The 12,034-nt window shown below is 33.5% G+C and overlaps 3 protein-coding genes across 3 annotated transcripts; 1 reads left to right on the top strand and 2 right to left on the bottom strand.

The window, feature by feature from the left end:
- Positions 1-26: 26 nt before the first annotated feature.
- Positions 27-5,410, bottom strand: Msh6 (DNA mismatch repair protein Msh6). The gene is made up of 21 exons (XM_069117273.1): positions 5,164-5,410; positions 4,677-4,856; positions 4,503-4,594; positions 4,370-4,438; positions 4,097-4,294; positions 3,890-4,024; positions 3,690-3,825; positions 3,326-3,606; positions 3,143-3,268; positions 2,982-3,063; positions 2,723-2,910; positions 2,561-2,655; positions 2,343-2,498; positions 2,105-2,262; positions 1,943-2,031; positions 1,577-1,867; positions 1,288-1,503; positions 1,013-1,192; positions 769-946; positions 541-692; positions 27-448 (listed from the first exon to the last, which is right to left on the bottom strand). Exons 1-21 carry the CDS (start codon positions 5,291-5,293, stop codon positions 191-193), a joined length of 3,390 nt encoding a protein of 1,129 aa, XP_068973374.1. The 5' UTR covers positions 5,294-5,410; the 3' UTR covers positions 27-190.
- Positions 5,411-5,631: 221 nt separating this feature from the next.
- MED17 (mediator complex subunit 17) lies at positions 5,632-8,285 on the top strand. The gene is made up of 8 exons (XM_069117281.1): positions 5,632-5,787; positions 5,971-6,150; positions 6,222-6,538; positions 6,618-6,827; positions 6,916-7,121; positions 7,202-7,774; positions 7,848-7,996; positions 8,075-8,285. Exons 1-8 carry the CDS (start codon positions 5,699-5,701, stop codon positions 8,283-8,285), a joined length of 1,935 nt encoding a protein of 644 aa, XP_068973382.1. The 5' UTR covers positions 5,632-5,698.
- On the bottom strand, positions 7,845-10,574 carry aph-1 (gamma-secretase subunit Aph-1). The gene is made up of 2 exons (XM_069117327.1): positions 10,030-10,574; positions 7,845-9,928 (listed from the first exon to the last, which is right to left on the bottom strand). The coding sequence occupies exons 1-2, from the start codon at positions 10,260-10,262 to the stop codon at positions 9,445-9,447; spliced, it is 717 nt and encodes a 238-aa protein (XP_068973428.1). The 5' UTR covers positions 10,263-10,574; the 3' UTR covers positions 7,845-9,444.
- Positions 10,575-12,034: the final 1,460 nt, after the last annotated feature.

Genomic DNA, 12,034 nt, shown 5'->3' on the forward strand with positions numbered 1-12,034 from the left:
GTGGAACTAACACCATGAGGTAGCGTTTCAAATAATTTTATTATAAAATACACAGTAATATCAAATAGTAATGGCAATCTATAACAAAACATAATAAATATATAGAATGTAAAAAATATGTAATATCGTAGCGGAACTGAAATTACAAACTAAATATGTCAGTAATTATTCGATATCAATTGGTTTCGTTTCACATTGCAGCGATTAAATCCCTTATGGCTGTTCCATTCGCCTTACATAGGCTGGTGAAGAGATGTTTATAATTTGTCTCTTGTTCGAGTTTCTTTGAGATCTCATGCGCTCTGTTTGTAATTACAGATGGGACGCCAGCTAATCGAGCAGCGTTAAAACCGTATGATTTCGGACAAGCTCCCTCGCTAAGTTTGTATAAAAATGTTACTGTTTCCTGAGACACTTCATCCTGTTCCTCATTTTCTACCATACATGCCTATGAAAAGTAAAATAAAAATGCTAAAAATACCTCAAAAAAGTTAAGTAACAAATAAACAAAATTTTGAAAAATGCACGATTTATATTTACCATATGGGCTAATGTAATTTCCTTTGTGTTCTTATAATCTTCTACCAAAGAATGATAATGTGTCGAAAATAGAGTACGGCAACTCAATTTTGTAAGTGCATTCACAACTGAAGCAGCTATTGCCGTGCCGTCATACGTCGACGTACCACGACCTATTGATAGTAAAATATTAAATTTACTAATATGTTAATTATATTGCAATTTTAATTAAACGTAAATAATTTTTACCTAATTCATCAAGCAACACTAGCGAGTATGGCGTAGCGTGCTGTAATATCGCAGCAGTTTCGCTCAACTCTACCAAGAACGTACTCTGACCAGCTAGAATATCATCATTTGCGCCGAGCCTTGTGAAAATACGATCCACTAATGTCAAACGGCAGGAACTTGCAGGGACGTAACTTCCCTATGAGAAATACAAAAATTAATGTTTCGTTCATAGCTCAACACGTTATATATTACTAAAACGTACAATTTGCGTCATTATAGTAAGAAGGGCGACCTGACGCATCAATGTTGATTTACCACCCATATTCGGTCCAGTAAGAATCATAAAAGAAGCAGAATTTTCAGTTCCTAGTAAAGTGTTATTTGGTATAAATGTATCAGAGATAATACATGGATGCCATCCGTCTCGAATATCGATAAATACCTACCAAAAGAATAATCTTTTTAGCAATTTTCGACATATTTAAATATACGAAACAGTGAATTATATTAATATTATAATAGCGAATTACAAATTACCCTTTCGTCTGTGCCATCATTAACTTCTGGTATACACATATCTCCGCTGAGAGCGTATTCTGCCAAAGAGATAAGAACATCCAAGACAGACAACTTATAAACCGCCATATTCCACATATCATACTTCTCGCTAAATTTTGCAAATATTCTTCTGTTTAAATCCTTTAGTACTTTATCTCTGTGTTCTTCAGCGTTTATTTGTCGACTTAAAAGTTCCTGCAAAAATATTTTAGTGTCTTCTTTTATTTATTTTTTGAACGTATTGTATCATTCTAGAGAAAGATGAAACCTTAGTCTCGGCAGTGTAATAGCGTTTGTATCCTTTCCTTTGTGATTGAAGCTCATACCCGGCACCAATTTTCTTTATTTGAGAATCTGGAATCTCGATTTGATAACGTTTCTTATCCGATCCATGAAACGTGACTTTCACGCCGAAGTGCTTTTTTTGCTTTTCAAGGTACTCTTGGGCATCTGCCTTTACATCATCCAATTCTATCAAAACAGAATCGTACTCACTATCGACTCCTCTCTTTGGGACAATACAGCCTACTTTTTTGGCTTCTTCGTGATCGAATGCGGTCTAAAGTATACATATATTATTGTACATTTATATATCATTTAATAACTATCACTAAGTAGAATCGATATTAATTACCTTGAAATAATCTAATGATTCTCTTAATGAAGGAAACTCGCCATCCGGCTCTATTTTAGTACATCGACTTACTATAGTACTCTTGAAATCTAAAAAGAAGGTGATCTATTTTTCAATCCCACTGCGGTAATTTTAAATTGTAATTATAAATAACGCAATTACCTTCGAACAAAGCAACAATTTTTAGAACATCCTCGAACGCACTCAGAGTAACAATAAAATCTGCAATCTTTTTCTTTGAATACGTTTGACCCTCGAACATAATCGCCCTGCCGTCTGGATGATTATTCATTTTCGCCGCATTTCCTTGTGCATGGATCCTAAAATTATTATGAAATTTTGTGTTTAAATATTTTTTTATGAATGATCTTCCTAACTTCCAATAATAGCTCGAACTCACTTGCTTAATAATCTTTCAAGATCAGGGAGTCCTGCTAATATACTACGAGCATTTTGCATCACCTCTGTATTATCCATTAATTCTTGTATAGCTTGTTGACGTTCGATTATAACGTTTTTCCGACAGGATGGTCTGCAAATCCATTCTCGCAATAACCTATAATTAAATATATTTGATTTAAAAAAAAAATAAAATGTTTATATTTATTTTAAATATACCTCTTCCCGAATGCAGTACAGCAACGATCCAGTGTTTTCATGAGAGAACCTTCGCCGAATATTCTCAAATTATTAATCGTAATAGCATCTAAAACCTAATAATTATATACATTAAATTGTTTACTTTCATATGTGCAATTAAGTAATGAAATTCGTAGTCACCATATTATTTGCAAAGTTTGAAGCCACAGATTTCTCATTTGAAAAATCTGGCGGAGTATATGTTTTAAAACGTCCTTGTGCCAATAATTGCTGTTCAAGCAGATATTCTTTGAGTAAGTATACACATCCACCTAAGGCATGCACTGCTAACTCTTTATCATCAGCAGAAGTTAAACCTAAAGTATCATCTAAAAAAATAAAAATTGGAACGTCAATAGGAATCAAACTTTCGTTGAGAAGATGTATTAGAAATGTTTACTTTGGTTAAGATACGGTTGTAAGCCTGCAGGCCATTGAAACTGAGAGTCTGAACTTTTGAAGTATTCTCCTTCATGAAGATTCTGCAAGTTAGAAAAGAAAAGAATTTACAAACAAAATCAGATCTTAGCATTTTTGAACATTTAGTACCATTATACTTACTTTTAACGTAGTCGAAGATGACCAAAATTGAGATTCGCGTAAAAGTGGTTCTTTAATACATGCTGCTAAAGTGTTGTTTAAGATTTTTAGGGTCTTTTGAGACAAATTACCTCGTTCATAAACCACCTAAATATAGAATCAACTCAATTATCTAATTTTAATTACGATTTTAAAACAACTTACATGAACCGGTGGATAATGAGCGAGCAAAGTTAGTACTCTAGAATTGCACCGATCGTCTTCGAATTGACCGAGATAGAAGTCTCCTATTGTAGTATCTAAGAAACACACTCCATAATGAGATGTGTTTGAACCAGATGGACATTTTTCAACTAGTGATAGCAAATAATTGGAATTTGCCGTAGATGCTTCTACATCCTGTGGAGTGTATACTCTTGTACCTTTACTGCTTATTTGACAAATTTCTCGTTTAACTACTTTGTCGAACTTTGTTGGCCTAGTCACTTTTCAGTAAATAAAGCAATAAATAAAATTAAATTGCGATTGATAATTTTAAAATACATGCAATATGCTTTTGGAATTATACTTTTGCTACAACGTTGCGCCATCATGTCTGGATTTTCTGTTTGTTCTACCCTGGCCACTTTGTAGCCTCTTTCTATGAGACTTGCTGAGAAACGACCATATCCAATTTCTGGAAATCCCGAATGCGCAAATTCTCCCTGTAATTAATCAAGTTTATTCTAGTGTTTTTAACATACATATAAAGTAATACAAGTGACTTACTCTCATATATGTAAGATTGATTTCATTGACACTAATTACAGCATCCATATGATACAATTCGTAAAACTTTCCTACTTTAAAGAAAAGAACGCAATCGAAATGTTTGCTTTTTAATTCCCACCATTGTCTCATGGCCTAAATAAAATCATATAATGTAAGGTGCATCAAATAATACTTGTATTAAGAAAATTTAAATTTCTATCTTACTGGAGTTTGTTGATTCAAGAAATCCTGAGGAACATAAAGAGTTTTAGGATCATAATCTGGATCGCTTGGTGGTTTTCTACGAATATCTCGTATTTTATTTGGTTGAAGGAAATCATACTTTAAATGTGGCCAAGATTCTGTAACACTGTCCGAACCTTTGGTTTGATTTTGTTGCTGTGGTTTTGATTCTTTTTTAGCCTAAGTGAATTTTAATTGATTAAGTAATATACATATGTATTTAATAAAAAGGAGAATTTATAGCTATGACCTTACATCTTTGGTATTTTTCATTGTACTTATTTCCGGTTTTCTTCTAGGAGCTTTAGCCAATTTTATTTTCTTCTAAAATTTAATTTATATTAATCGATTAGTATGCAAATCTTTTTTCTTGTAATTACTCTTTTACCTCTGGAGATTCCTCTTCACTTGCTGTTGGTGGCTCACTTTCACTAACTCCTTCAGATACTGAATCAGAATCTTCTGATTCATCTTCTGGATCTATATGAAAATGAAATCAAATATATTTTTTCTTCTAAAACAAATAAGAGATTATGACACAATTGCAACAAAAAACACAAACCAGGCTTAAATTCATCACCAGAATCTTCTCCAGACTCTTCATCAGGGATAATCAATCTTCGCTTTTTTGGCTGTATTGGTTCCTTTTCTTCCATTTCTTCTTCTTCGTCATCATCATCTTTAGAGACATTTTTTTTATCTTTGACATCTATATTTTCTTTTCCTTTGCTTGGATTCCTTGCTATATATATCATAAATAATATGTTACATCACTTATGAAATATTTATTCGCTAATTTAGCATACACAATACATTTATTATATCAGCTACGGTGAGAAACTTTTACATTGAATAGATTTTTCGTAAATATTATGAATCTTTTCTGTGAAATGTCCTATTTTAATTTTATGTTTAATGTTACAATGCAACAACACATGTGGCTCAAAGTTACATACAATATGTTTTTCATCGCATGTTCTATTGCTTTCATTCTATTGTATTGCTATAATAAATTAATTATTTAGACGTGAACTATTTGTGTTATATACCTTTGTTCCATTGTTCTCTTGGTCTTTTCGGCGTGCTAGGTTTTTCATCAGGCTTATTATTCGATTGTTTAGGAGTTTTAGGAGTTTTAGGCGAAATAAAATAATTGTACAATGTATTCACTTTAGACATAATGATATAACAATTATAATCGTATTAAAAATTTCTAATAATTCCTCTTTCACGCCTGAATGTTTAGTGTTTTTGCAGGTGGAAGGATCAAAATCCCGGCAAAACTTACGTTTTCTAAAAATCATTGAAGTATTACGCTGCGTTCTTAAATATTACTGAATCTATTTATCTATAGAAAAAGTATTATTTTATTTGTTATTCTAATTAAGTTCTTCTTAGGTAATAATATTTGAATGTACATTTATTGATGATAATTATGATGGTATTTAAATATTAAATACTCTGTTCTAGTTAAAAATTTAATTTTGACTTCACTAGGGAATTTAACTGTGGGATAGAGAACTTTTTACGTCATATGCAGTCATTCATTCTTCATAGTAGCAATTGTACTTTAAGAAAACAAGAATGGCGTATTCAGTGAATATCTCTGTAGAAGCACCGATCGAGAATCAAATTCAAGAAATTACTTACGATGGCCAAGAAATCTACCAAGCGTACGTAGTTTGTCCTTCTAACGTTTACTAAAATTAAACAAAAAATTGGTTATCGATAGAAATAGTAGTAAATGAACTTATTATATGTTCACCTAACCTCAGAATTAAAATAACATTTTATTTATATTTTGTAACATAACGTATTATAAAGTAATTAATTATAATAATCTATCATTTTTTTAGACCCCTTACATTGTCTGAAAACTTGGCAAAAATTGCGCAAAAGATCGACTTTAGCAAAACCAATGGTGAAGATATTAAAAAGGAAACTGAGGGTGGGGAAAAGGGTGAAGAAGATGCAAAAGATTCAGCTTCCTTTCAATCATCTTTATGGCCATGGGATAGCGTTAGAAATAAACTAAGGCAATACATTATTGAATATTTTTTGAACATGACTCTATCGATGTAAAAGACTATGATAATTTTATTTGCAGAAATGCATTGACAGAAGTATGTGTGTTAGCTGATGTTCTTGCAATAGCAAAAGAGAAGCATTATATGGTTCTTGATCCTGTGCCTCAAGATATACCAGAAGTAAAGCCTATGCTGCAATTATATGCTAGAAAAAAAGCACTGGCTGGAGCTGCGTCTGTCATTATGATGGGTGCTGACAGGTTAAAAAACTGCCAGAATGAACTAGCGAGAAATAGATCAACCCCAGATTTCCATATTGAATTACTGAGATTGAGACAAAATTGGCGTTTGAAAAAAGTTTCTAATTCGATCATTGGTGATCTTAGTTATAGAACAGGTTCATAGTTATCTTTTATATATTTAAATGTCTAATTTAAGAATTAATTGTATCACATTCAGTAATATGAATTTTTTAGCTGGATCTAAATTCCCCCAGACTGGAATGTTTGAAGTTACTAAGGCAGAAGAGGAAGAGAAGAATAGTACAAGTCCTCCTGCATCTCCAAGTCCTGGTAATAATGTACCAGGTCAAAACCACCCTCCAAATTCTAAAGCTTCTGCTTTGAGAGTTACTATTCCTAGTGAATTACAGGGTGTTGCTTACATAGAGGTATTATGTCAAAAAGGTAAGTGTATGTATGTATAATATACATTTATTAGTGTGTTTATGTACAACATATAACATCAATGTCGAATTATTAATTTTGTTTATAGACCAAGAAGATTTATGTAGTGCAAATATTAGTTTACTTAATAACAGTGCACATAGCTCCAATGCAGACATGCACTGGCAGCAAAAACTAGAAGCTGCACAAAATGTTCTTTTTTGCAAAGAATTGTTCAGTCAATTAGCGAGAGAAGCAGTACATTTACGTGCGCCTATACCTCACATGGTTGTCGGCAATCAAATAATGGCAACAGTAAATACTTTTTTGCTCTTAATTGATATGTATGATACATATTTATTTACGATATACTATACAAAATTAAAAAATTTTAGGTGTTGCCTGGGATTCAGTTAATCATAGGACTTTGTCATAGTACGGGAAATGACAAAAAACCAGCCGCTCCTCCTCCTCATAAAACCGATCACGACCACGTGTTAGAACACTCTTTGCATCAGCTATTACGTGAAGTTCATCACAAAAATACGCATCATCCATTTCCACATCCTTCTTCCGGACCTCTCGGACCCAGTAAAAGGAGATGTTTAGCTGGTCCAACAGCCGCGGACAGATATGAGCTTTTAGAAATGACAAAGAGTCAAACTCTTTTAGAACAAATTATTCAACAAGCTCAACATTATTTCATGCGATTACGTACCGAGTATGTCTTAGATACAATAGCAAAGGAAGTAAAAGATCCTTTGATTGTTTCTCATTGGAATGCGTTAAATTCTCCTACCCAATCTTGTGTAAAAATTAATATTTTAACACATGGATACGACACAGTATGTCGAACGTCGCTTGTTGTTCATATAGGAGAGAAGTCCTTGAAATGCGTTTGCCGAGATGGTAGAGTAATGCATATGAGTTATGAACCTCAAGAATTACGGGACCTAATATTTTGTCAGGTACAATCACATTTTTTTCTTTTCTCTTAATCTTTATCGAATATGTATGTAATTACTTAGTATATTATTACAGATCTATCAGCATCAAATAACAGCAGTACAAGCATTGGCAAAATGTATGGGATGGCAGTTTTTAGCCAATAGTTCACACCTTGGTTTAGGGGCAGTTGAACCTCTAGGAAATGCTAGCAGTTGTATTTTAGCTTCACCAATAGGCGATAGGTATTTATTAATTTTGTTTTAGTAGAAGGCTATGTATATATGTATGTGTCACATCTAAAATAATTATTGGGATTTTAGGATGATAGCTGTTAGGTGTGAACCGCAAACGGGAGTACAAGTTGCGATAGCTCATTCTCCTCGGAAAGATTTCTTTCCTGGACAATTAGTGAGAGAAAGAAAGTGGGAAAATTTAGGTGGTTCTTTTAAAGAAGTTCGGTGGGATAAAATGGAAGGGAAAAATTTTTTAAATAAAATGGAATTACTTATGGCTTCCTTAACAAGCTCCTAGATACTATCAATGACTGATTAGGAATTTAATTGTTCCACAGGGTGAAAAAACGTGATCACGCATACAGAATTTATTTTTCCTTTGATATACTCTCTACACCTTTTTATTGTATAATTGAATTATAGATGAATTTATTCGAGTGATAAGTCTTGCGACTGTGATTCACTCTATTTTCCAAATTTCTCTTTTTTCAATAAAAAAACCGATTAAAACATTGATGCTTTTTAAAATCGAATTCGTTGTTTTCCCTTTCTTGTCCTAAACGAACTGAGATATTTCATCCTGTGGTATTTGTTATTGAGAACAAGGATTATAATTAAATGTACCTTTAGTTGTACAAAAATGGTTTTTATTTGAATGACATATGAAATGTAATATGAATCGAATAATAAACCATGAAATGGTAAGTGAAACACAATGCCAAATATACAGATGTATATTGAACACCTAAATTACAATTATTAATGGATCTTATATACATACAAAAACTACTGAACAATTCCTTACGTATTATCGTCATTTGTATAACCTGTTTTGAATAGTTTTATTTTTTGATATAAGGCAGGGATTGATGCATAAATTTACTCTTTCCGTTTGATAGAACATGTACATACATTATATATGTATACATTCTTACATATGTACATCCATACTTATCTTAGACTTTGCTTTTTTTTGCAATACAAACAAAATATCGTACATTTCAATATAATTCGATTTTAGATCGAAACATCGTCGCGTCTTGGTTATACAATTGTTTCGATGGGTTAAGGGACGGACTAGCAGTTTGACCAAGGAATTCTGTGCTAGAACGTATTACCATTTAAGTTTTTGCGGAAAAATATTACATTTGAAAGATAAATAATACTGGTACACTTAACAGATGTCCATTTTGGTCAAGTGTAAAAGTTCAAGTAAGGTCTAACATGTATTGGATCTGTACGAATATATTCCTAATTGTTATAGGCTTGTTTAGTAATACCAAAGATATGGTTTGTTAATTTAACATCATATCTTTTTACACACAGTGTATATCAGAGCAATGAATAATCTCCTTGCAATCAAATGGCTAAGGAAAAAAAACTTCATCATTCTGTGATGTTCATTCAGGTCAAACACAACTACTTGTATTTTAACTTTCTTATAAAAGTTTTCTCTTTTACTGTCTTGAAAAACACTGAACTATACTTTGGGGTCTGCCACCAGCAACTTTGAACGCAAGTGCAGTTGTTATAATCAAAACAACATAAGCGGATAAAGTGGTAGCTACGTAAGCTTGATATACATTTAATAGGGTCATACATGACACAAACAAATGTGAGCCAACAACCCAAATAACTTGACCCCAATTTTTTCTGTCAAGAGCAGAGAAAAATACAACGCCCCAAAATGTATGTAATAAGATAAAGCAAAGAGTTGTGGCTGCTGATATTATAAAAAAGTACTCTGTGCCTTGTCGAAGTCCCATTGTTCCAGGTCCAACAGCATCTGCCAGGACATTGACTAGTGCAAAAACACCACTCATAAAACCAAAACCTAAACCACATACATATGCAAACACGTGTCTGCTGTCTGCTACATGTGTTGTTGTTACTTTATCTAGCCCTCTTTCGGCTTTCCTTAGTACCCAGTATAAGAGATACCTGTACAAAAATAACAAAAAAATCAACTTTCAAATAATTCAAGCGAAAGTAGAATATAAAAAATATTGTGTTTTAAAGAGAAAGTAAATTTAATATTTCACCTGAATGCTTCTTGGAATAGTACAGAAAATACAAGTCCAAATGCGAGGTGATTTTGTAGTGGCACCACAGCATACCAAAGCACCGATGACAACAATAAAGAAATTAACCAAAAGAAGGCACTGGCTATTAGTATGATGATTCTAATAGGTTCAGCTGCGACAGTAAATGTAAACATAGCCAACGGTGGACCGAAAGCCAAAAAGGCACAACCAAAAAAATCCATAACTGTCATTTTTGCGGCGAATAGTGCCAAATCACTTTTGATGTTTTCAGTATCACACTGATCTGGTCTTTTCGAAATGCTAAATATTCATAACCTTATGTAGCCTTCGCGCGGCCCGGCTAGTACTTCTTGAAGGGCACATTTATTCCCTCCGCTGATTGTAGAAATATATCAAATATGATAATAATGGAATTGGACACAAATGAATCACGATAATGATGAAATCACTTGGCACACTAGAGATGAATAGGGAATAAGAAAATCGCCGATAAGCATTGGTGACATTCAGCCAAATATACGCTCCACGAATTACCGCCTCTAATGGTCAAACAGTCGAACTATACGCACATCTTTTTCTCTGGTGTTTTTGGTGGGAGAAAGGTGTGTATATACTGTAAAAGGGGAAATGTGTGTTTGCATCGGGCTGTACGAAAAACAGGTGATTCGAAAACGAGTGGCATTTTGATCGCAATTTTCATATAAAATAGTTTTAACTCCATTAGTCGAACAATGGAATCAAATTATTGTAAATTTCACAATTATACAAATTATTATGCAGAAAATTATGAAATTATAAGATTGCACAATTATTCTAAACTTGAGAATTGAATTGCATAAAACAATCTTATTTTGCAAATGAAAAAAGCGTTTAATTATTTAAAATCTTTCAAACATCCACAATTCTCAAATCATTTCCAATTCTCATAAATTTAAGGGATAAGTTATAATATAAAAAATGATGAGAAAGTTCGAGTATTGTAAAGTATTTGTAAATATTTGTCGGAGAATGACCCAAGCTAGGGCCGGGGGCGTTTGGTGAGCCTCCTTCGGAGTCGGCCATCATGACCTTATCCCGCGTACTTGAACTCGTATTCCGTGAGCAAGCACTCCAGACGCGACAACCAAAGACGGTGACTACACTCGCGATAATCGAATTGGTATCCCTATGTCCCTAACGAATCCGCGACCAACGGGATGCACTTACTCGGATCAGAAGGCGCGACTACCTTCGTAGGCGAGCTCTCCAGAATGAATGAATCTCGTCTCAATCATGCCACCGAGGGCAACTCTGATGCGGGTATCTCCCAGGACACGAAATCATCGGACTCGTCCAGGATAGCCCTCGTTCTCGAAGTGAGGGAAGTTGACGTCGCTGTCTATTGGTCAACTTGAGACAAAGACTACTTGTCCGTTAGAAGCATCTTAATTACCAAAAAAACCCAGGTTTTATAGCCGGTCCTAGGCTAACTGGACTTGTACTGTGTACGTGCCTCAATATCTAATATTCTTTGTCCGAAGGAACCGTTAGCGTGTTTTACTGCCGGGTACCTCTATGGGTATCCTTTTAATGAGGGTCATACTATACAGATGGTCGCCTTGGGTCTAGGCTTTACTATCGCAAACCAAATACGACTAGATCGAGTAACAGTACTTTATTTAATTACTTTCGTTACATGTTCATAGCTTTTTCCGAGGTTCCGGCGAGGGTTCCGGTGTCCTTTTCGTCTCCGACATATTAGTAAGTATTAAAAGAATAAAATAGCATAAGAGGTATTTGGAACCTGAAATTCCTAGAAATAATATCATTTTCTAGGTATTTCGGGAGTAAAAAATTTTTGTCAAAATCTCGATTTTATATCAGAAGAATATAATCTTGCAGGAGGTTGTACTATTTAGATATTTTTTGGAATCTGACTTTATTTCTCGGAATTTTTTAGATCTAATTCGCATTCTTTTCTTGTGATTTGTCTTCAATAGTTGCCAGTACAAATGCACATTTT

Source organism: Bombus flavifrons, chromosome 7, assembly GCF_040668555.2.
Source record: "Bombus flavifrons isolate JBK064 chromosome 7, iyBomFlav1_principal, whole genome shotgun sequence".
NCBI classification, from domain to species: Eukaryota; Metazoa; Arthropoda; class Insecta; order Hymenoptera; family Apidae; genus Bombus; species Bombus flavifrons.